This window comes from Mercenaria mercenaria, chromosome 2 (genome assembly GCF_021730395.1).
Source record: "Mercenaria mercenaria strain notata chromosome 2, MADL_Memer_1, whole genome shotgun sequence".
Lineage (NCBI taxonomy): Eukaryota > Metazoa > Mollusca > Bivalvia > Venerida > Veneridae > Mercenaria > Mercenaria mercenaria.
Genome location: NC_069362.1, coordinates 336,512 through 359,275, shown reverse-complemented (window position 1 = coordinate 359,275; position 22,764 = coordinate 336,512). Strand labels below are relative to the sequence as shown.

Here is a 22,764-nt window from a genome sequence, read left to right as displayed (position 1 = left end):
TTATCAGTTAATAAAATATGGGCAGGAGTTTGGATGCGTAATAATTAAATCACGAGTGCGTAGCACGAGTGATTTAATTATTCGCATCCAAACGACTGCCCATGTTTTATTAATTGATAAAATAATTAGAACATATTTATTATTTCGATTCTAACAACGCAAATAATTCGCATTTAACCTCTCATCATGTGTAAATAGTGATAAAGCACTGTTTTGCTGTTAATTATTTCCTAAATTATAAAGACTCAGTTCTGTTGGCTGGTTACAAAACACTTTTAAACCATGTGGGTAAACTGTAACAGTTTCTTGCATACCGGACAGGGATTTCCAGTATTTTCACCTGTGCTGGAAATATCCATATTACACCATTGGGTGTAAAATGACTCTTGTGTTTTAAATGACATATTACGAACTACATATATGTAGAAGATTTATGTAGTTATTTGTATTTTATTTCTTTTTATTTTTGACCCGGTGACCTAGTTTTGGATCCTACATGACCCAGATTCGAATCTGACCTAAAGATCATCAAGATTAACATTCTGACTAAGTTTCATGAAGATACAGTCATGAATGTGGCCTTTAGAGTCTTGACAAGCTTTTCCTTCGATTTGAGCAGTTGACTTAGTTTCTGACCCCACCTGACCCAGATTTGAACCTGACCTATAGATCATCAAGATTAACATTCTGACCAAGTTTCATTAAAATATGGTCATAAATGTGGCCTAGCTTTTCCTTTTATTTGACCTGGTTACCTAGTTTTGAACCCTATATGACCCAGATTCAAACTAGAGTTTGAGATCATCATGATTAACATTGTGACCAAGTTTCATGAAGATACAGTCATAAATGTGACCTCTACAGTGTTAACAAGCTTTTCCTTTGATTTCACCTGGTTACCTAGTTTTTGACCCCAGATGACCCAATATCAAACTCGTCCAAGATTTAATTGAGGGTAACATTCTGACCAAGTTTCATTAAGATTAGGCCTCTAGAGTGTAAACAGTCAAATTGTTGACAACGGACCACGGGTGAACAGACGACTGACGACAGACACAGGGCGATCACAAAAGCTCACCTTGAGCACTTTGTGCTCAGGTGAGCTAAAAATTCATAACATTACGCCGCAACTGATGAAACAAAACCAGAACTAAACATTGTTTTTTGTCTTTGAAACATCGTGACATCTTTCTTGTTTATGCACGTTTATTAATATTTTGATATCGGTATGCAAGAAAAAGATTCTGACATTGGTTATAGGTGCAGATGGGAATATCCGGCTCTTGGGTAATTGTTTAGGTAGTAACTCGGCTGAAGTCTCAGTACCTCCTAACCAGTTGCCCTCAGGACCGTAAATTCCCATCTGCATCTACAACCAGTGAAAGAATCATATAGTATGACCTAAATAAAGTATTACAAACAAAATGTAGCAATGTAAAATGCAAATCAGTAAGAGTTCTTAGAATCAAAATATTAAACATGTTCCAATATTTTTTCAGTTAATAAAATATGGGTAGTCATTCGGATGCCAATAATTGAATCTCTCATGCTATGCACTCATGATTTAATTATTACACTTTATAACTCTTCTCAGAATATTATTAACTGAAACAAAATAGGAACAGTTTTATCGTTTCATAATGTAGGGATAACGCATGTTTTTTCGTGTTATAACGTCTGCAGAATTCCCGAGGGATTGGTTGGTGCCCGAGCCCGTAGGGCAAGGGTACCAACGTATCTTGCGGGATCCTGAAGATGTTATAACACGAAAAGAATATGCGCTAATGCTATTCTAGCATAAAACACCAAAAAGAGAATACATTATCCCTCAACGTGATTAAATTTCCATGAAATGCGCGAATATCCAAGTTGTTTTTTAACGTTGACGACATTTTCTTTTAAAATTATCCGCTTTGGGGCCGTAATACGCTTTGCCACAAAACGCGCATATATAAAAAGGTGTTACAACAGCATGTGAACGAGATTTTTTTTTCTGTTAACACATGTTTTCTCTCATGTTAAAACACTCCCAAAACGTGACAATAACAGCAGTTTTATGCTAGAATCAACATTCAAGAAGGCTTTCAGACAAAATTTCATTCAGCTGTTTTTCTCTCATCACGACTAATATTCCCTCTAGAGCTTCTGCTGTTCTTGTTTGCAGTTCGTTTGCTTTTTCAAGGAGTTCATTTTTTTTCTTCTTCAATTTCAACTGTTCTTTAGAAATTTGCAGTCTTTCTTGCTCTACTTCAAGGAATTTACGTTTCTGCTCAAGTTCTTCAGCTGAAAACAGTTGATACATGTTACTTATTTATATAAATTAACAAAGACACACAGTCAAACAAGTATTACACATATTGAATTTTTTAATGTTTTGACAAGATCCATGTAATACGGTATGTTAAAAAAGAAATATCAATTTGTTGTAGTCATTTCATTTTTAATCGATATTTGGATTGAAAAAGTGGTAAAATTCTATGATATGAAGTGAAATCTTCAACGTTAAGAAATCCATATTGTGCATTCTGTCTAATTTTAATATAGGTACTTTTAAAGGGGAAAACATCCTCACTAGTGATGAATAATTGATATCTGCACAAGATAAAATCGCTGTATTATATGCATTTTTTTTTATTATTACACAGTTTCAAGGACTACAACATCCTCTAATAATATATATTAAATATCATACAGCAGCGTGTTTTTAATTCATTAATTTATCAGTTTCATCTTTAGCGCAGTAATCGCCTGTGTACACATTGCATAGCGACGTCACTTCTATATATGCACAAGGGAGGCAATCATATTGCTAAACAATTGAAGCAGTTAACTGCCCTTATTTCTAGGCTATTGCAATTAAATTCAAACATTCAAAATATCAGCGTGCTCACATGACCTCACAGTCACTTTAGCTTGGTCACGTGTCAAAATGGTTGAAAATGTTTTTGATAGTCAAAATATCTCTTTCTCGGGTAACGGGATTTTATCATTGTTGACAAAAAAGAGGTATAATAAATTTGCATGTATCTTGAGAATAATATTTACTGCAAAATCACATATTTAACATATACATTCACACTATGCGCATCATGAAAATATTTGAATTTTTCTCACTTCTCAAACAAATATGCTCTATAAATCAGCACTTTATTTTTACACTATTTTAAGACGAAAGAAATAATTATTTGTGTATAAAGAATCTAACTTACAACTGCCAGCACTTCTCTGACTTCCACTGACTGACGGCTTTCCTGAAAATGGGTAATTTATATAAAAGTACATGTCTATGAAATATCAAGTGTCATGATGATCATGGATGGCTCACCTGAGTAATATGAGCTACATGTTTCAAATGTCAAACTGATGCTAAAATAATAACAAGAGGACAATCATGGTCCTGAATCGCTCACCTGTCCCCACATGACCCAGTTTTGAACTGAGACTGACGTCGTTTTTTCTATTATTTGACATAGTGACCTAGTTTTTGAGCTCATGTGACCCCGTTTTGACCTTGACCTAGATATCATCGAGATAAAAATTCTGACCAATTTTCATGAAGATCCATTGAAAAAATATGGCCTCTAGAGAGGTCACAAGGTTTTTAGCTCACCTGTCACAAAGTGACAAGGTGAGCTTTTGTGATCGCGCGGTGTCTGTCGTCCGTGCGTCCGTCCGTGCGTCCGTAAACTTTTGCTTGTGACCACTCTAGAGGTCACATTTTTCATGAGATCTTTATGAAAGTTGGTCAGAATGTTCATCTTGATGATATCTAGGTCAAGTTCGAAACTGGGTCACGTGCCTTCAAAAACTAGGTCAGTAGGTCTAAAAATAGAAAAACGTTGTGACCTCTCTAGAGGCCATATATTTCAAAAGATCTTCATGAAAATTGGTCAAAATGTTCATCTTGATGATATCTAGGTTAAGTTCGAAATTGAGTCACGTGCCATCAAAAACTAGGTCAGTAGGTCTAAAAATAGAAAACATTGTGACCTCTCTAGAGGCCATATATTTCATAAGATCTTCATAAAAATTGGTCAGAACGTTCATCTTGATGATATCTAGGTCAAGTTCAAAACTGGGTCACGTGCCCTCAAAAACTAGGTCAGTAGGTCAAATAATAGAAAAACCTTGTGACCTCTCTAAAGGCCATATTTTTCATGGGATCTGTATGAAAGTTGGTCTGAATGTTTATCTTGATGATATCCAGGTCAAGTTCGAAACTGGGTCACGTGCGGTCAAAAACTAGGTCAGTAGGTCTAAAAATAGAAAAACCTTGAGACCTCTCTAGAGGCCAAATATTTCATGAGATCTTCATGAAAATTGGTCAGATTGTTCACCTTGATGATATCTAGATCATTTTCGAAAGTGGGACACATGCCTTCAAAATCTAGGTCAGTTGGTCAAATAACAGAAAAACCTTGTGACCTCTCTAGGGGCCAAATTTTTCATGGGATCTGTATGAAAGTTGGTCTGAATGTTAATCTTGATGATATCTAGATCAAGTTTGTAAGTGGGTCACGTGCCGTCAAAAACTAGGTCAGTAGGTCAAATAATAGAAAAACCTGGGATCTGTATGAAAGTTGGTCTGAATGTTTATCTTGATGATATCTAGGTCAAGTTCGAAACAGGGTTATGTGCGGTCAAAAACTAGGTCAGTAGGTCTAAAAATAGAAAAACCTTGTGACCTCTCTAGAGGCCATACTTGTGAACGGATCTCCATAAAAATTGGTCAGAATGTTTACCTTGATAATATCTAGGTCAAGTTTGAAACTGGGCCACATGCCATAAAAAACTAGGTCAGTAGGTCAAATAATAAAAAAACCTTGTGACCTCTCTAGAGGCCATACTTTTCATGGGATCTGTATGAAAGTTGGTATGAATGTTCATCTTGATAATATCTAGGTCAAGTTTGAAACTGGGTCAACTGCGGTCAAAAACTAGGTCAGTAGCTCTAAAATTATTAAAATATTTTGACCTCTCTAGAGGCCATATTTTTCAATGGATCTTCATGAAAATTGATCTGAATGTTCGACTTGATGATACCTAGGTCAGTTTCGAAACTGGGTCACGTGCGATCAAAAACTAGGCCAGTAGGTATAAAAATAGAAAAACCTTGTGACCTCTCTAGAGGCCATATTTTTCATGAGATCTTCATGAAAATTAGTGAGAATGTTCACCTTGATGATATCTAGGTAAAGTTCAAAACAGGGTCACGTACCTTCGAAAACTAGGTCAATAGGTCAAATAATAGAAAAACATTGTGACCTCTCTAGAGACCATATTTTTCAATGGATCTTCATGAAAATTGGTCAGAATTTTTATCTTGATAATATCTAGGTCAAGTTTAAAACTGGGTGACATGAGCTCAAAAACTAGGTCACTATGTCAAATAATAGAAAAAAACGACGTCATACTCAAACCTGGGTCATGTGGGAAGAGGTGAGCGATTCAGGACCATCATGGTCCTCTTGTTTTTTTTCCTCATTAAAATTATGGCCTCCAGAGAGGTCACAAGGTTTTTTCTATTATTTGACCTAATGACCTAGTTTTTGAAGGCACGTGACCCAGTTTTGAAAATGACCTAGATATCATCAAGGTGAACATTCTCACCAATTTTCATGCAGATCTCATGAAAAGTATGGCCTCTACAGAGGTCACAAGGTTTTTCTATTTTTAGACTTACTGACCTAGTTTTTGACCGCACGTGACCCACTTTCGAACTCGACCTAGATATCATCAAGGTGAACATTCTGACCAAATTTCATGAAGATCCATTGAAAAATTTGGCCTCTAGAGAGGTCACAAGTTTTTCTATTTTTAGACCTATTGAACTAGTTTTTGACTGCATGTGACCCACTTTCAAACTTGAACTAGATACCATCAAAGTGAACATTCAGACAAACTTTCATGAAAACCCATTGAAAAATATGGCCTCTAGAGAGGTCACAAGGTCTTTCTATTTTTAGACCTACTGACCTAGTTTTGGATCGCACGTGACCCAGTTTTGAACCTGACCTAAATATCATCAAGGTGAACACTCTTACCAATTTTCATGAAGATCCATTGAAAAATATGGCCTCTAGAGAGGTCACAAGGTCTTTCTATTTTTAGACCTACTGACCTAGTTTTGGATTGTACGTGACCCAGTTTTCAACTTGACCTAAACATCATCAAGGGGAACATTCTGACCAATTTTCATGAAGATCCATTGAAAAATATGGCCTCTAGAGAGGTCACAAGGTCTTTTATATTTTTAGACCTACTGACCTAGTTTTCAACCGCACATGACCCAGTATCGAACTTGACCTAGATATCATCAAGATGAACATTCAGACGAACTTTCATAAAGATCCCATGAAAAATGTGACCTCTAGAGTGGTCACAAGCAGAAGTTTACGGACAGACGCACACATGCACGGATGAACGGACGCCATGCGCACGTAACCTACTTTCGAACTCGACCTAGATATCATCAAGATGAACATTCAGACCATCTTTTATGAAGATCCATTGAAAAATATGTCCTCTAGAGAAGTCACTAGGTTTTTATATTTTTAGACCTACTGACCTAGTTTTTAATCGCATGTGACCCAGTTTTGAACTTGACCTAAATATCATCAAGGTGAACATTCTGACTAATTTTCATGAAGATCCATTGAAAAATATAGCCTCTAGGGAGGTCACAAAGTTTTTCTATTTTTAGACCTATTGACCTAGTTTTGGACCGCACGTGACCTAGGTATCATCAAGATGAACATTCTGACGAACTTTCATAAAGATCCCATGAAAAATGTGACCTCTAGAGTTTTGAGTTCTTATGCGTAAGAATACATCACAAAGGCCGGGTTATTCTATGATAAATCACACTTAGGCACTTATTATTTTGTTTCTGACACGACATACTAGTATCAATAGTGTTAGAAAAAGTGGTAACTATTTTTTACGACCGTGCTACGCACCTGAATCGGACGACGTCAATGCACGCGAGTGGTTAATTGCAGAATAATCCGAGATAGATTTTGCTCTACATGTATATAGGTTATTTGCTGGTCGTGTTAGAATAAAATATCTACATGAGCGTGATAAAAACACTTTACCTGACAGTCCTTTACCCTTAACACTTCCCGATGAACTTTTCCCAAATACACCACTTCCTGATGCACCTTTTCCAAATACACTAAGACCTAGAAAAGCCAACAGAAACTTTTTTATTATATTAAATGAATATCACAACTAAAGATTCATGTCCACTTACTTGGTTAGGCTTGAAGTAAGAATTTTTTTTGCTGAAGAACTTAGTATTCATTACAGGAGGGATAATAGGGTATCCCCTCCTGCTGTTTGGGAAATTGTTCTGTTTCAATGAATCGTAATAAATAACTTTATGCATTCTAGTGCATTTGTATGGTAAACAATTGTATCTATCCCTTTTATCAAATTTAATGGCAATAGCCTAGAAACAAGGGGTAAAACAATAGAGTAGCACGAAACAGCACTCTCTAGAGATAATAGTAAACTGCAACAACAGCTGTCACTAATGGTGACAAATGCCCCCGCAGCACCTTGACCTTTGACCTGGTGACCCCAAAGTCAGTAGGGGTCAGTAGTGGTGGTGTACTCAATAAGTACTATCAGCATGTGAAGTTTGAAGGTCCTGGGTGAAGTGGTTCGCCAGTAAAGTGCCTTCATGCAAAAAGTTAACGTTGGCCCGTGACCTTGACCTTTGAACTGGTAACACCAAAGTCAGTAGGGTTGGTGTACTCAATAAGTACTATCAGCATGTGAAGTTTGAAGGTCCTGGGTGAAGTGGTTCGCCAGTAAAGTGCCTTCATGCAAAAAGTTAACGTTGGCCCGTGACCTTGACCTTTGAACTGGTAACACCAAAGTCAGTAGGGTTGGTGTACTCATTAAGTACTATCAGCATGTAAAGTTTGAAGGTCCTGGGTGTGTGCAAATTTGATTAAAGCTGATTGCAAAATATTGTCTCTATCGTGTTGACAAGTTAAAAATAGCAAATTTTGACCCTGTAAGGGGCAATAACTCTGGAACCCATGATGGGATTTCCCAGAAGAACTAAGATATTAGGCCAATACAAGCTGGGTGCAAGTTTGATCAAAGTTGATTGCAAAATATTGTCTCTATTGTGTTCATAAGCAAACAATAGCAAATTATGGACATTTAAGGGGCCATAACTATTGAACCCATGATGGGATCTGGCCAGTTTTCGAAAGGAACCAACTTATTATGCCAGTACAAGTAGTGTGTAAATTTTATTTAAATTAATTGCAAAATGTGATCTGTATCATGTTCACAGGCCAAAAATGTCAAATTTTGGCCCTTTAAAGGTCCATAAACCTGGAACCTTTAATGGGATTTGGCCAGTTTTCGAAAGAAACTGAGATATTATGCCAATACAAGCTGTGTGCAAGTTTCATAACAGTTAATTGCAAAATGTGGTCTCTATCGTGTTCACAAGCCAAAAACAGCAAATTTTGGCCCTTTAAGGGGCAAAAACTCTAGAACCCAAGATTGGGTCTTGCCAGTTTTCGAAAGGAAGCAATATATTATACCCATACAAGTTGAGTGCAAATGTGATTAAAATCAAATACAAATGTGGTCTCTATCATGTTCACAAAGAAACTGGACAGCCGGATGAATGGATGGACAAGGGGCGATCAGAAAGGCTCACCCTGTCACCACATGACAGGTGAGCTAAAAATATTACCAACATTGTATTTCAAAGTCTTACCTCAGTGACCATAGCATTAACTAAATGCTGGGTAAATTGACTGGATAAATCTCTAAACGTTATTTTCCTTAATTTCTAGTTATTCTAATGTGAATGCTTAATAGGACAGCCCTCATACAAAATGTTTCATATTTACTTAGATAAATGTGGGAATAGGTTGTGCAGTTATTACGATGTAAATGAAGCATTTGCACTGAAATTTTAACCTTTTTTTTTTTAAGAATAAATCAAATTATAAAGTTAATAAAATCATACCTTCCTCTTCTTCTTCATCATCTGCATCTTTCAAGTCTGTAATAGAAAACATTTGTCACTTTGTACTGAATTGGGCATTTGATTTTGTTTGAAAGCATATTTATATAAGGTTATTGAAAAATGAGAAAGATCTAACACACATCTTTGCAATTAAATGTAAAACTAACTTTTTATTCCATGGTTTCAGGTAATGGTTTTTTTGTCTGAGTTTACATTTTACACCCACAATGTTACATGTATTGGGAATCAACACAACCAAGATTTAACTTTCATTGGAGAATTAACATAATCTTTATTTCAAATTTATACTAATCATAAAATTATTTATATACTTATTTACCTTTAATAAAGTACATTTTTGGAAAGAACATCAGATTATTTCTAACTGTTATTACTCTGGGTTTCTGTATAGTTCATAATTAGATAAAGTTTTGAAAAATGAATCTCTGTACGAGTTGCAGCTGTGAAAGTTTAAAAAATAATTCACAACTATATTTCGAAAATAATTACAAATGTCTCTAATAAGTGATAAAAGTATAATCATAAATACAATATTGATATATATATAAATATTAAATGTAATATTGAAACATGTCTCACCTCTCACAGAAGTGTCCTCATCTGCAGTATCAACACCCCCATCAATACCCGAAACATTGCATCTGGGAATAGTGCTCAGAACCTTGAAAAAAATATGTTTATTCTCTAAAATCTTTTTAAAAATTGAAAGAATATATACATTCAACATGTTCCTTTCCGGAAAATACTATGGTTATTACACATATGTATGTATACCAAACTAGGGGGAATTCAGTTATATTAACCCAATGTAAGCAATTTATAACTGAAGCAGTGGTGGAATGACATCTTGAACAATGGTTCAATAATTAATGTTACAATTACACTACTGTGTTTTTTCTATATGCCTATTTTACAAGTGTTTCTAAATTTCAAATATTGACTAGTTAGTAGTTACCAATTGCAAGCCAGCGAGCTTAGATCATTATGAATAAGTACAGCACAGGCATATATGGATCAATGGGCCGCCAGTTTGATCCCAACAAAAAGGTGTTGTTATTTGTGATCAATTGATAAATACTTTGTGTGGCATTCATCCATACTTGCTCCTTTAAATGTAAAAGTTGACAATTCCTCGCAAATGACATGCTACTGAATTTAGGAACACTGCATGGTAATACTAACTGACCAGCATTACAATTCTGTAAAAGTTTAAACTTTTGAAGAATGGCATTTAAACAACTTTTCAAACAAACAAACTTACAACTTCCTGCCACAGCGGCATGTTCACAGGTGGCTGCCCCCCACCAGTTCCTCCAGCCTCTGTCCTCCTGGCAGATTCCAGTTTCTTCACTTGAGAAACTACACAAATCCATTTCTTTTTGCACTGTGCTACATCTCGTCTGTCTATTGTAGACACTGCGTTCACTCTACAAACATACAAATGTAATTGGGCAATGTGTTAAACATAAAACAGATAAATTAATTCATGTTGGAGACATAGAGATTAATGAAATTTTATTGGTGATTTCCATAATCAAACTCCAAAACAAGTAAGTCTAAATCAACCAGTCAAATTTAATTTTAAATCAGGATATCAGATATTACATTCAGATATAAAATTATAATAAAAATATACTTCTATCATTATAATTAAAAGCAACTCTGATAAATAGAGGATATTTGTTTGTTTTGAGTGAATATAGAATATATCTCACCGAGAAGTGATCTTATATATCTTCATGTGGGCATAGCACGATTGAAAATGTGAAAATTTTCCCACTTCTCGATGAGATATATTCTATATTCACTAAAAACAAACAAATTTTCTTTCTATTTTATGCTTGATTACGTTGAGATACGCATTTTGCAATAAAGTTTAATCTCTGCGCAGGAAATAGATGCGCACGAAGGTACACAAGGTCAGACGTGTTGTGACGTTAGAAAGATGCACGTAACATAAAATTCCATTTTATTTTTAATTTTTATTTTTTCCTGCATAACATTAAAAAATTCTCAATAAGTAAACTCATTTGAATCAAGAAATACACTATAAAGAACATAGTTAGAATACAATCTTCATCCTATTCTAAGCAAACAATTTAAGATCAATACACAATCTACAAGTAGATCCACAAAGCTGTATCATTTACACCAGTGATATGCAGTGAGTGATATGGATTATATCTCACTGATAAAACACAATGTGTCATCAGTTGGCATAAAATAAAAATGGTTAATGTGTACTAAAATCCCAAGTTGTTTCAATATTGAAGTTATAACAAAGTCCAAATGGCTATGTCTGAGATGCATGCAGGGTAAGTGTACATTTCCTATACAACAAAGAAGTGTAGGAAATTTATATTAGTGAGTTAATCACTGTGGTTGTTTCAATCACGAATATTTCAAACATTCTGTTTATGTATGACATTAGTACACGCTTTTGTTTTAATATATGTTATTATAATGACTCCATTGTCTGCAAGAGAAAAATACACATAGAGACACATACTACTGAAATTTCAAGCTCATTTCTTCTGTCATCACCCAATAAATGTGTAATGTTCTTTACATCATACTCGCGTAAATATGCTTGTTTGTTGAATGTTCATTTTTAACTTTTTGAAATTTTACCTTCTTTTATTTTGATAAGGAATTGTGTACAGATCTGAACCTCTAGTCTAGACAAGACTGTTAGGGGTTTTCTAGGGGAATGTACCTCATTTACATTTCAAATTTTGTTGAAAATTAAAGGACAAAATTTTTCACCTTTAACTCTGATCTAAATAGATTACAGATACCAAAGTCAAGCAGATTTGTTACATTTTCTGTAGAAATGTAAATAAACGAGGCTAACATGGCTGGATTTGATTTCCAGTTTAACAAAGAAGGAAATCAAGCTCTGTTTATTCAGCGATAAACAATGGTTGACACAGAGACCGGTAATAGAGCATGATGTCCGATATATTACTCCTTGGGTACATGAAGTCTAAGCATAATATTTATTAAAGTATGTCAATGACCACGTTAGGCCTTCTTCTGTCTGTTTTGGGAGAAAGTACCTGGGAAAATTGGGATTTTTCGTCTCGTAAAATTTGCCAAATTGGGAAAATTTTTCATTGAAAATTCATCATTTTGAGATGTTTCTCTAGTAAAAACTGAATTATTTACCTTTAAATGTTGCCAATTAATGCATTTTAAATATATACAATTCTTCAGTCTGTTATTATTATTTATAATTGCAAACCCATATATGAATGATATTTCTACACATGTACATACAGTCATCATGGCATGAGTTGCTAACCTTCCTTTCAACATAGTATCAATACTTACTAGTACCTTTAGATCAAAGGACATCTATTTGACCAAGCTAAAACCTGGCACATGCCGTAATGAAACATTACTCGCCGGGATACAACTTTCGTGGTGGCGATTTCAGCTCCTGATTGGGACTTTTTTGGGGAAATTGGGAAAAAATACCCATATTTGGCATTGGGAATGGGTCAGAATGTCTGACCCGTGAGATTGGCAGATAAGGCCTGCATGTCAGAATGAAAACAACACTCTTGATTCAAATCCTACGCATCCTGAACTCTGAACCGTGGTAACTTCAGCCTATAAACCATTTGGAGGTTCTGTGCTGATTATCACTGTTAAATAACGAAATAATTAATAAAGGTGCATATAATTACGCCTAATTTTTTTTTTCATTTTGCTGAATTTCAAATACAGTTCAATCAAAGGTTAAATTCATTCATGTATTTAACAGTTTGTTTTCCAATAAGTTAATTGGCACGGAACAGTATATTCATTTGGAGTTCCTCAGTTATTTCTGTTTTGAAAGAGAAGGTGAACAATAATGGGTAATGGTGGTATCTGTAAACCATTTTAAACCCAAGTTTTAAGTGGACATCGGCTAACTCATTTGTTATTTCATTTTCAGCAAAATTTATTATGTGGATAATCCTAAATCTCCTGAAAAAAGGAGGTCTGCACACCTAGAAAACCTGTAACAGGCTTGTCTAGAACTACGCCGGATCCGTACCTCTATAATCTATACCCCTTTGAAAAAATCAACGTGCTCAGAGAGTGGATGCAGTGGTCAAGAGGGCTAAGACGCTTTCCTACGGAGGTGAAGGCCCCTAAGTAGTTCGAATCCTGGCTACTCCATTTACTGCGAGTCCTTGGGCAAGACACTTTATCACGATTGCCTCAGTAGACCCTGCTGTAAATGGGTACCAGCAAATTGCTGGGGGTAAGGTTATGAGATTCTTTCACTGGTTGTAGGTGCAGATGGGAATATCCGGCCTCGAGGGTAACTGTTTAGGCGGTAACGAGGCTACCTGCCGAGTTACCGCCTAAACAGTTACCCGAGAGCCCGATATTTCTATCTGCACCTGTAACGTACCAGTAACCAAATCTTTTTCTTGCATACTGATTTCAAGAAATAATAAAAAAAATAAAAAAAATCAAACAGCTTTCTTTTTAGAACTATTTCTTATGGCAGTGTATTTAAGCGCGGGAAACCAACGTCCATAAACAGGAAAGACGTCATGACATTTCAAAACAAATAACTATGTTTAGTTCCGGTTTTGTTTTATCTGCTGCAGCGTTATGTTATGAATTTTTGATAAAATAACGTGATTTGAATCGAGAAATATACTATCAGAAACCAATAGGAACTGTCAAGGTATTGAATTTTTATTCCGTTTGTTAAATAAAATATAAATTGCTACATAAATCTTCTACATATATGTAGTCCGTAATATGTCATTTACAGCATGAGATTCATCTTACACCCCGGGGTGTAAGATGGATTTTTCCAGTACCAGTAAAGATACCGGAAATCCCCGTCTGGCGTTTGGTATGCAAGAAATAATTGGTTTTAACTGTTCTTAAAAAAATAGGGTCGCTCAAAAGCTCTACAGAGCTTATGTTAATTGTTTCAGAAAGCGACGGTAAATAAAATCTACCATTACCTTTAGACCTGACAGAAATTATCGGATAACTTTTATTTCAACAATACATCCCAGAATCTGTAGAAATCCAGAAACAATACTGAGTTTACCTGCAATTCTGCCTAGTGGCAGTGCAAACGTTTGTTATAACTGAGGACCATACACCACTGTTCATGGAATTACACACCAAATATCTCCAATCTATTTCTTTTTTTTTTAATTTTGTAGCATGTGTAAATGTTGAGTACTGCTCAACATGTGGCTAGCGAGCATGTACAGCTCCATGCATTTCCATTACAGTCCATGATCAGGCTGAATTATGCCGAGCCTGCAACCTTTACGTTTTAGTTGTTTTCACAGTTCTGCGAGCTGAAGATTTTCCACTTTTTATAGGGGATGAAAATCCCCGAGACGGTAACGTCCGTATATAGTTATTCGTCTGTGTTCTCTGCATATACTGAGGCAATTTTTTCGATGTTTTTCTGTTCCGGTTTATATACACACCGCAGATTGGTTGTCTGCATGAACATCCGAGCACCCCGAATCAGTCACAGAAATTCGTAAACCGGGCCAACATGATTCTTTTACTTCTTTTTCGTAATGAAAACTGTACATGCAAATGAAAAACACTTTTAAAACAGTAAGGAAGTGTAAAGGCCGTCAAGTTTCTGCGTGGAGTGCAAACAAACAAACAAAAACATCCTAAAGCCAGTGCGAGAACGCTGAATGACGTCACCGTCACGGCTTCCCGTAAATTTTGCAAAGTATGATATTCGCTGTAAGAGGTATGATGACACTAAATGTAAACTTCACTGTTAGTTTCATTTGGGTGTTGAATATTTCTTTGTAAGTAGTAATATAAAAGATAAATCCCCATGCTAGGCGGTGCCTTAATTCATATTATCTTACATCCGGTTAATGGTACAGTTCACAAAACTTTATCAAACTTACTATAAACTAACATATAATGTACGAGGCAACAAACTTGTTAAAACATCATTTCCTCCTCCGGAACATCCGGAAATTAAATTAATCACAGGTCAATATCCAGTTGTGTCCCTTGTGAAACTACAATTTAGAAAAATTAATACAGAAATGACAATAAGTTACCGATCAACTACCGCCTCCCAGGCACTCCGCTTTGCACTGTTAGTAATATAAGGGGAATGTTTCCCCTTTATTACTGGGAGAGAGGCCTTCACAGTTTCTGCCAGAGCAAGCAGCTCCGAATCAGACCAGTTGGCCTTCCTTTTGAACTCAATTTGTGGCGCTTCCATTACTTTGGAGCAGACGATTGACATTTATTCGGCAAAAAGCGCGTGCGCTATATTTTTTAACTTCATTTCAAGAGTACAGATTTGTCCTAAGTCAAAAATTAGGACTAAGTCTGTGACTAAAGATAAGATTGTTTATTGAAACGGTCTTAAGTGCAATCCTATTCCATCCTAATTTTGGTCCTAGGTCCTAGGACTAACTTAAGACTCTCCATGAAACGCGGACCAGTATGTTTAAATTTGTTGAAATGTTGACATGCAATAAGAGAAAAACTTTGTGTAATTTGTGTACATATGTAGAAAAAGCATTAAAAATTCGTGAAAATGTTTTAAGAAACATACAAATGTAGTAATTGAAAATATTTGTATATAAATGTATGCAGTGTGATTAATTATCATCCTCTATTATATTTAACTATATATTTTGACCTTATATTTGTATTAGTGATAATGTTTATGGATGAGAAACTGTAAGATTTAAATCCTAAATAAAATGTTCTTTTCTGTTCTGTTCATGAACACCTTCTACTCGGTTATTAACCTAACATAACTCCTCCAACTTATTATGTACGTTGATTGCAACAAACGTAATTCTAACGTAAACAACTTTTTATTACGAATACCCTAATTATCATTGTCGTCACAATATACATCTCTGTAACTATGGTCCTATACCTAATACATGACACAACTATTGCTATTCTATTCATACCAAGGTAAAGTGCTCACAAGCAGTATCACAAACAAAACGCACGTGTTTATTGTGTAAACTAGGTCAATCGCATTTGGCAGTCCTTATTGGACAGTCTGTTTTATGTAATCATTAATGATTGACATTTTTGGATCTGTCCATTCGTAATTCAAGTAAGTCAAGTCAAAATATTTATTGGCATAAACATATATACATGTTTCTCGTCAAACATCTATCATTAATATTTCGTATTTAATTATTCGCACCAGCCATTGTTTGCTTTAGAGTGGTTGGACAAGCGACTTCAAACTACTTCATACTCTTTCACACTTCACCAAACTTACAGGTGTAGCGGTTCTCGTATCGGGTGGCCTCGGTAGCTCATTTGGTAGAGTGTTGGCACGGTAAGCCAAAGGTCCGAGGTTGCAAATTTTTCCTGAGACTGTTATTTGGGGGCTCGTCCGGGATGCTCACCCTTGGAGCCCATGCGGGCGAAGCAGTTTGGCTGGGGTGTATCTGAATTCGGTTAACAGTCTGCGGCAGACATTGGCCAGGAGTGCCAATGTCTCACAATAACAGAGAAGGTGTGTAGCATTCTCATATCGGGTGGCCTCGGTAGCTCATTTGGTAGAGCGTTGGCACGGTAAGCCAAAGGTCCGAGGTTTGAGTCCCGGTCTAGGCTGCACATTTTTCCTGAGACTGTTACACAGGTATAAGATGGCCCGCTGGCCTCTGGTGCATTTCTTGGTCTAAATTTTGAGAAAATATTATTCCTGTGCCAAAATAGTTGCATGAATCTTGAAGTGTGGGGGGGGGGGGGGCTGCATGGCCCCTCGGTCAGGCCCAAGTGTCCCTGGATATATGAAGGGCTTTGTGCAAAAAGAAATAACTAGTATTTCGTATCTTCATTTTTTTTCTCTCTATCAAAATGTGCAGATTAAAGATAAGATAAGATAAATTTTATTTTGAGTCAGCAAGACAAGTAACAATACAATACCTGTGTTTAAAAATTTTCCAGGGGAAGAACCCTGACCCTCCTACTATGACAGTATTTCATAAATTTCCAAGGCGGGTGGGGAGAGAGACCTCTGACCCCCCCCCCCCCCCCCCCCTCCCCCACCACCAACATGGCCAGAGGCCACCCATCTCCTTCCGATAGCTACATGCTCTGTATGCTTCCAGCGACAACTTCATTCTAAACTGGTTTCTCTTAAAGTTAAATATTTCTGGGTCCGGGCCTGCACAGTGGTGTTAAAGTCGAAACATAGATAAAGAGTTGATAATATGTAGGCTTATGTAAGTTCATACTTGCTGGAAATCCTGTTTTGACTGCATATAAGGAGTAGACCAAGGCCAGGATATTGGGTTTGTTAGCAGATTCATCAGAAGGCTGTGCCCTCTGCAAGTGCCTCAGCAACTCTAGATTTGTCTGTTGTAAATATTTACACCTGTTACAATGGACAATTTCGCTGTCTACATAAGCCAACTTACTAATAGTATTAGTGGATTCAGTGTTGTTATAAATATTTAATGGTCCCCTTTTGGTCTGTGGTGATCGACCGCTTTATATGTTCATGGGTAGTAGAGTTCCGCTTAAGCCAAGGCTAGGGGCATGAGGGGTGTCGCACTTTCCACTACCTCTCATGAACTGACCAAGTTTGCTAGTATGTTGCTTGGTTGCATTCTATGCTTCCAAAGAATCTTCTGACAGTTTTTGTTATTTTGAAATTGAATTAAAGTAGCCTAAAACTCCTCCCACTTAATTAAGCTCTTCTTATATCAATACCAAGAATGTGAGACTGTCACAAAATACGCCCGTCATCGAACTTAGCCTAGTTCAAGGGCCATAATCAAAGACTGCCCAGGGTGTTTGGCTGGTTATCGAACTTGGCCGAGATATTATGCCCACACACATTGTCAGCAAGTTTGGTGAAGATGGGAATACCCAATGAAAATTGTTCAACTTAAGAGAGATGAAAAGTCTAAATTTGCAGTTTTTTTAGTTATTCAAGGGCCATAATCCAAGAGAGCCTGAGGCGATTTAGCTGGTTATCAAACTTGACCGAGATATTATGCCCACAAATTGTCAGCAAGTTTCGTGAAGGTTAGATGAAAACTGTTTGACTTAGAAAGTGGACATGCTTTGGATGCAGACCGCCCAGCACCACAGGTGTTCACAGAATACGCCCCGCTCTTTCAGAAACGGTGTATAAAAATGCAAAATTCATGCAAAAGACTTTTGGTGTGCATCCCTCTTAATCCACTTACAAAACAAACAAGCACAACCTCTTTCCCAAACAGTTTACCTCAATTTTTAAATAGAGGATGAAGATTTGATTCATAGCAAACGCTAGGCAAATATTTTTCATGCCTATTTTTAAGAGGGGCTTTATAATACAAAGGCCCAGATGGCCTGTTAGTCTGAAGATCTAAGTTGCAAATCTCCAGCTATTTCTAACCTTAAACCAGGTAAAAACTGAAATTGAAGAATGGATTTTCCTAGCTCACCGTAATACCTTTCAATCTGAATGAATGTCGACCTTCTGACTAAGTGTACAATGGACTGACAGGCCTTCAGATGGACAACTCCACAGTCTTCTTTTGGGCAAGCTGGCCTGCAGACAGATGACTGGGTGACAGTCAACTCTTTCTGACTATGCTCTTAAGTCAATTTTGGGACTAGTAGGCCTTCCGACTGACAGGCCTTTTGGACTTGCAGACCACTGACCTTCAGACCAATAGACAGTCACTCACTCTTTCTTTCATGTTCATGAAACTTTTATTTACTTTACATTTTCAACAATTAAACTGTAAGGGGACTTACCAATCAAAACAGTCATGTTCAGGGCACAAACCTATAATTTTATATACTGGTACTGATGATAAACCCGGACAGATGATAAAGTCGACCACCTTGGAAATATTCGATTGAAATCGGTTATTTATAAAATTGAACACACCATCTAATAGTTTCAATTACAACACCAACTGGTGTAAACGAAAACAAAATTGGTAAATATTCGGTATAAATAAATGACTTACATAAATTTGTATAAAAAATATTTATCCAAAATTACTGGGGAAGAGGGTGCTTTTTTGCGCATGCTCACTGTCGAAACATGAAGGCGGGACATTTGGTAACTTTTCATTACTTGATCAGGAATGACTGTTGCAGCTTTTTGGGGAAAGTTTCAATATAATAATACCAAGAAAATTTTGTAAATGACAAAGTGTTCGAATTTATCAGCAGTCAACGTTCATACAGTCCCCTTTTTACATACCCCTTTCAGGGCCTCACTTCGTGTGAGTTTGTTTACTAAATATAAATTTGAATTATGTAAAGTTTTCAGGAAAGGTTAAGCTTTATTTTGATATCGACCGTTGATTACAATTTACAGAAATAAAAAAGTTACAGGTAAAAACCCTCATTTTCTGTTTGGGTTTATCATCAGTACCACTGCAGTATAGTAAATCAAAAGTTTGCACAGTACATGTCTTGCCAACAGCAGTACTTAAACGAACATTAAAGATGAACCTTATCTACTTATATTTTTCAGACTGTCTTCTAAGTTGACTGCGGAAAGTGCAAAACTATTATCAGCATGATGTTGTGTTCAGTTACTGCACATTGCAAAGTGAATGTTCTCAGTGACTGTTACTGCAATGATTCACTTGAAATGATATTTCCTACCACCAGTTTATGGTTTGTGAGTGGAAGTTGTCAGCTACTTGCAGAGAGAACTTAGTCCATTAAGCACTAGGTAAACTAAATCAAATCACCATAGCATTAAAGTACAAATCTGGACAAATGTTGTTTTATGACACAAGCAATAAATGTTTTCAGACATTGATATTTTTAGTTTCCTACTGCTGTTTTACCAGTATTAATAGATTTTATAATAGTCCTTCAAAATATGCAAAAATAGAAACTTTCTGAGTAAATTCATTCTATCAGAATCTGGACAATATTGTTTCCACTCCTTCCTGGACAGAGTGATGCATTTCAGCCTGTAACTGTGTTCATGCTCCACTTCATTTGCATGTTGACCAGTTGTTGGTATTTAGAATAGCCTAAATCATACAGATCCTATATTATGAAGTTGAAATATGTTTGATTTTATTACAATGAACTGATCATACATGTATTTTTTTCAGACACATTGGATACAGCCATGAAACAAATGACTGATAGATGTATGAAAAACAGACAAAAGTAAGTTATTTTACTTTGAATTGCACACAATAGGTTTATAACACTTTGATCACATGGGCTATATGATGATTAAATTGTAATTTTACTCCAATTCAAGTGTGAAAGATGTCAGATTCGGAAAATAAGTCAGAATTGGTACAGAATACTTAAATATAACAATACCTTTGTAATTGTCCAGGTATCTTAAAGTTCCTGAATAGCATTTCTTTTAACATGACATGAATCTAACAAGAGGGTCATGATGACCCTGGATCGCTCACCTGAGTAGTATGAGCTACATGTTTCAAATGTCAAACTGATGATAAAATATTAAGAAAATCAGTAGGTCACATTCATGGCCAATGAAATTCAGTTTTACGAGTTGTGTGCAAAACTGTGTAAGTCATCAAAATTTCAAGGCTGTATCTTAAAAAACAAGAAAGTAGGTCAAGGTCACAATCAAGTGACATCATATTACTTGGGGTCATCAGGTAATTATAATTAAATAGTCTTGGAAATAGGATCAGATGATTTTTTAATTATTTTTCCTATATAACTTACATAATAACTAAGTGACCCCAGGGCGGGGCCTCTTTTAACCCAAGGGGCATAATTTGAACAATTTTGGTAGTGGACTACTAGACAATGCATCATACCAAATATCAAAAGCCTAGGTTGTATGGTTTCTGACAAGAAGATTTTTACAGCTTTTTCCTATATAAGTCTATATAAAACTTGGGAACCCCATGGCAGGGCCTCTTTTCACCCCAGAGGTACAATCTGAACAATTTTGGTTGAGGACTATACGACAATGCTACACACCAAATATCAAAGGTCTAAGAGTTGTGGTTTCAGACAAGAAGATTTTTAAACTTTTTTTCCTATATAAGTCTATGTAAAACTTGCGAACCCCGGGGCGGGGCCATATTTGACCCTAGGGGGATAATTTGAACAATCTTGGTAGAGAACCACTAGATGATGCTTACATACCAAATATCAAAGCCCTAGGCCATGTGGTTTTGTACAAGAAGATTTTCAAAGTTTTCCCTATATAACTCTATATAAACCATGTGACCCCGGGGCCATATTTGACCCTAGGGGATAATTTGAACAATCTTGGTAGAGGACCACTAGATGATGCTTACATACCAAATATCAAAGCCCTAGGCCACGTGGTTTTGTACAAGAAGATTTTCAAAGTTTTCCCTATATAACTCTATATAAACCATGTGACCCCCGGGGCCATATTTGACCCTAGGGGATAATTTGAACAATATTGGAAGAGGATCACTAGATGATGCTACATTCCAAATATCAAAGCCCTAGGCCATTCGGTTTTGTACAAGAAGATTTGCAAAGTTTTCCCTATATAACTCTAAATAAACCAAGTGACCCCTGGGGCGGGGCCATATTTGACCCTAGGGGGATAATTTGAACAATCTTGGTAGGAGACCACTAGATGATGCTACATACCAAATATCAAAGCCCTAGGCCATGTGGTTTTGTACAAGAAGATTATCAAAGTTTTCCCTATATAAGTCTATATAAACCATGTGACCCCCGAGGCCGGACCATATTTGACCCTAGGGGGATAATTTGAATAATTTTGGTAGAGGATCACTAGATGATGCTACACACCAGATATCAAAGCCCTAGGCCCTGTGGTTCTGAACAAAAATATTTTTAAAGTTTTTCCTTTCGGTTGCCATGGCAACCAGAGTTCTGCATGGAATTCAATTCTTTGAACAATTTTGAAAGGGGGCCACCTAAGGATCATTTCTGTGAAGTTTGGTGTAATTCTGTCCAGTGGTTTTCAAGAAGAAGATTTTTTTAGGAAATGTTGACGGCCGGACGCCGGACATTGAGCGGTCACAATAGCTCACCATGAGCCTTTGGCTCAGGTGAGCTAAAAATTATACCAAAGATTAAATTATGTCAACATTTCGAGTTTTACTGTACACTTAATATTTGAACACATCCTTTGAATACCTCTTCATTCCGGATACTAAACAGATAAAAGAAGAATATACAAGAATATGTACACTGCAATTGATATAATCTTTCTTATTTCAGAGTTTCAACAGATTCAAAGGTGGGGTAAAACAGAACCTTCAAAACAAATCATTCTATTGACTGTAAAATATGAAAAATAAAGAGTTGTTGTTCTGTAACTTGTTGATATTTTTACCTAAATTTCATTTACTATCCACTAAACTTTGTTAGGCCATACAAGATAATTCAATATGTACCATTTCTGTTAGTTTCTGAGCTTCCATTTTATATTACATTAACTGTGATGCAATGGAAAAAAAATAAGACTTTTATCAGTGAAATCATACATTTGGACTCTAAACTAGCGCTTAATTTTGTATGGCCTAATATATGAAATATATGCAGCATAACAAAAAAAAAGTGACAGTGATATTGAAAGAACTCTTCAAATTTAACCCTCATTATGCTGGACATTATTGATTCTGCCTTTGCGACCAGTGAAGATCATGATTAGCCTGCACATCCATGAAGTCTGATCATGATCTGCACTGTTCGTTATTCAGTCTGTATCTTTTTGGTATGCAACTCTTTTAACAGTATTGGTGCTACCCTGATTAAAAGATGGCCAAGTT

General features: G+C 36.2%; 1 protein-coding gene and 1 long non-coding RNA gene across 3 annotated transcripts; one reads left to right on the top strand and one right to left on the bottom strand.

Moving 5' to 3' along the window:
- Positions 1 to 289: 289 nt before the first annotated feature.
- On the bottom strand, positions 290 to 15,260 carry LOC123557920 (uncharacterized). Of its 2 annotated transcripts, none has more exons than XM_053528195.1 (7): positions 15,094 to 15,260; positions 10,287 to 10,452; positions 9,605 to 9,686; positions 9,005 to 9,040; positions 7,098 to 7,184; positions 3,210 to 3,251; positions 290 to 2,283 (listed from the first exon to the last, which is right to left on the bottom strand). In XM_053528195.1, the coding sequence occupies exons 1-7, from the start codon at positions 15,258 to 15,260 to the stop codon at positions 2,066 to 2,068; spliced, it is 798 nt and encodes a 265-aa protein (XP_053384170.1). In that variant the 3' UTR covers positions 290 to 2,065. The 2 variants fall into 2 exon arrangements, with proteins under 2 accessions (XP_053384170.1, XP_045205647.2); XM_045349712.2 differs by lacking the exon at positions 15,094 to 15,260 and adding an exon at positions 14,094 to 14,166.
- A 4,180-nt stretch (positions 15,261 to 19,440) lies between these two features.
- On the top strand, positions 19,441 to 22,382 carry LOC128550081 (uncharacterized). The gene is made up of 3 exons (XR_008368044.1): positions 19,441 to 19,709; positions 20,104 to 20,161; positions 22,214 to 22,382. It is a non-coding gene; the product is annotated as an uncharacterized LOC128550081 (long non-coding RNA).
- The last annotated feature ends 382 nt before the right edge of the window (positions 22,383 to 22,764 follow it).

Coding starts and splice junctions, on each gene's coding strand:
- LOC123557920 (XM_053528195.1), bottom strand. CDS start 15,260: ATGGAAGCGCCACAAATTGAGTTCAAAAGGAAGGCCAACTGGTCTGAT. Junction 3,252..7,097: donor TAAGGGTAAAGGACTGTCAG/GTAAAGTGTTTT, acceptor ACCCATTTTCAG/GAAAGCCGTCAGTCAGTGGA. Junction 2,284..3,209: donor TCAGAGAAGTGCTGGCAGTT/GTAAGTTAGATT, acceptor AACTGTTTTCAG/CTGAAGAACTTGAGCAGAAA.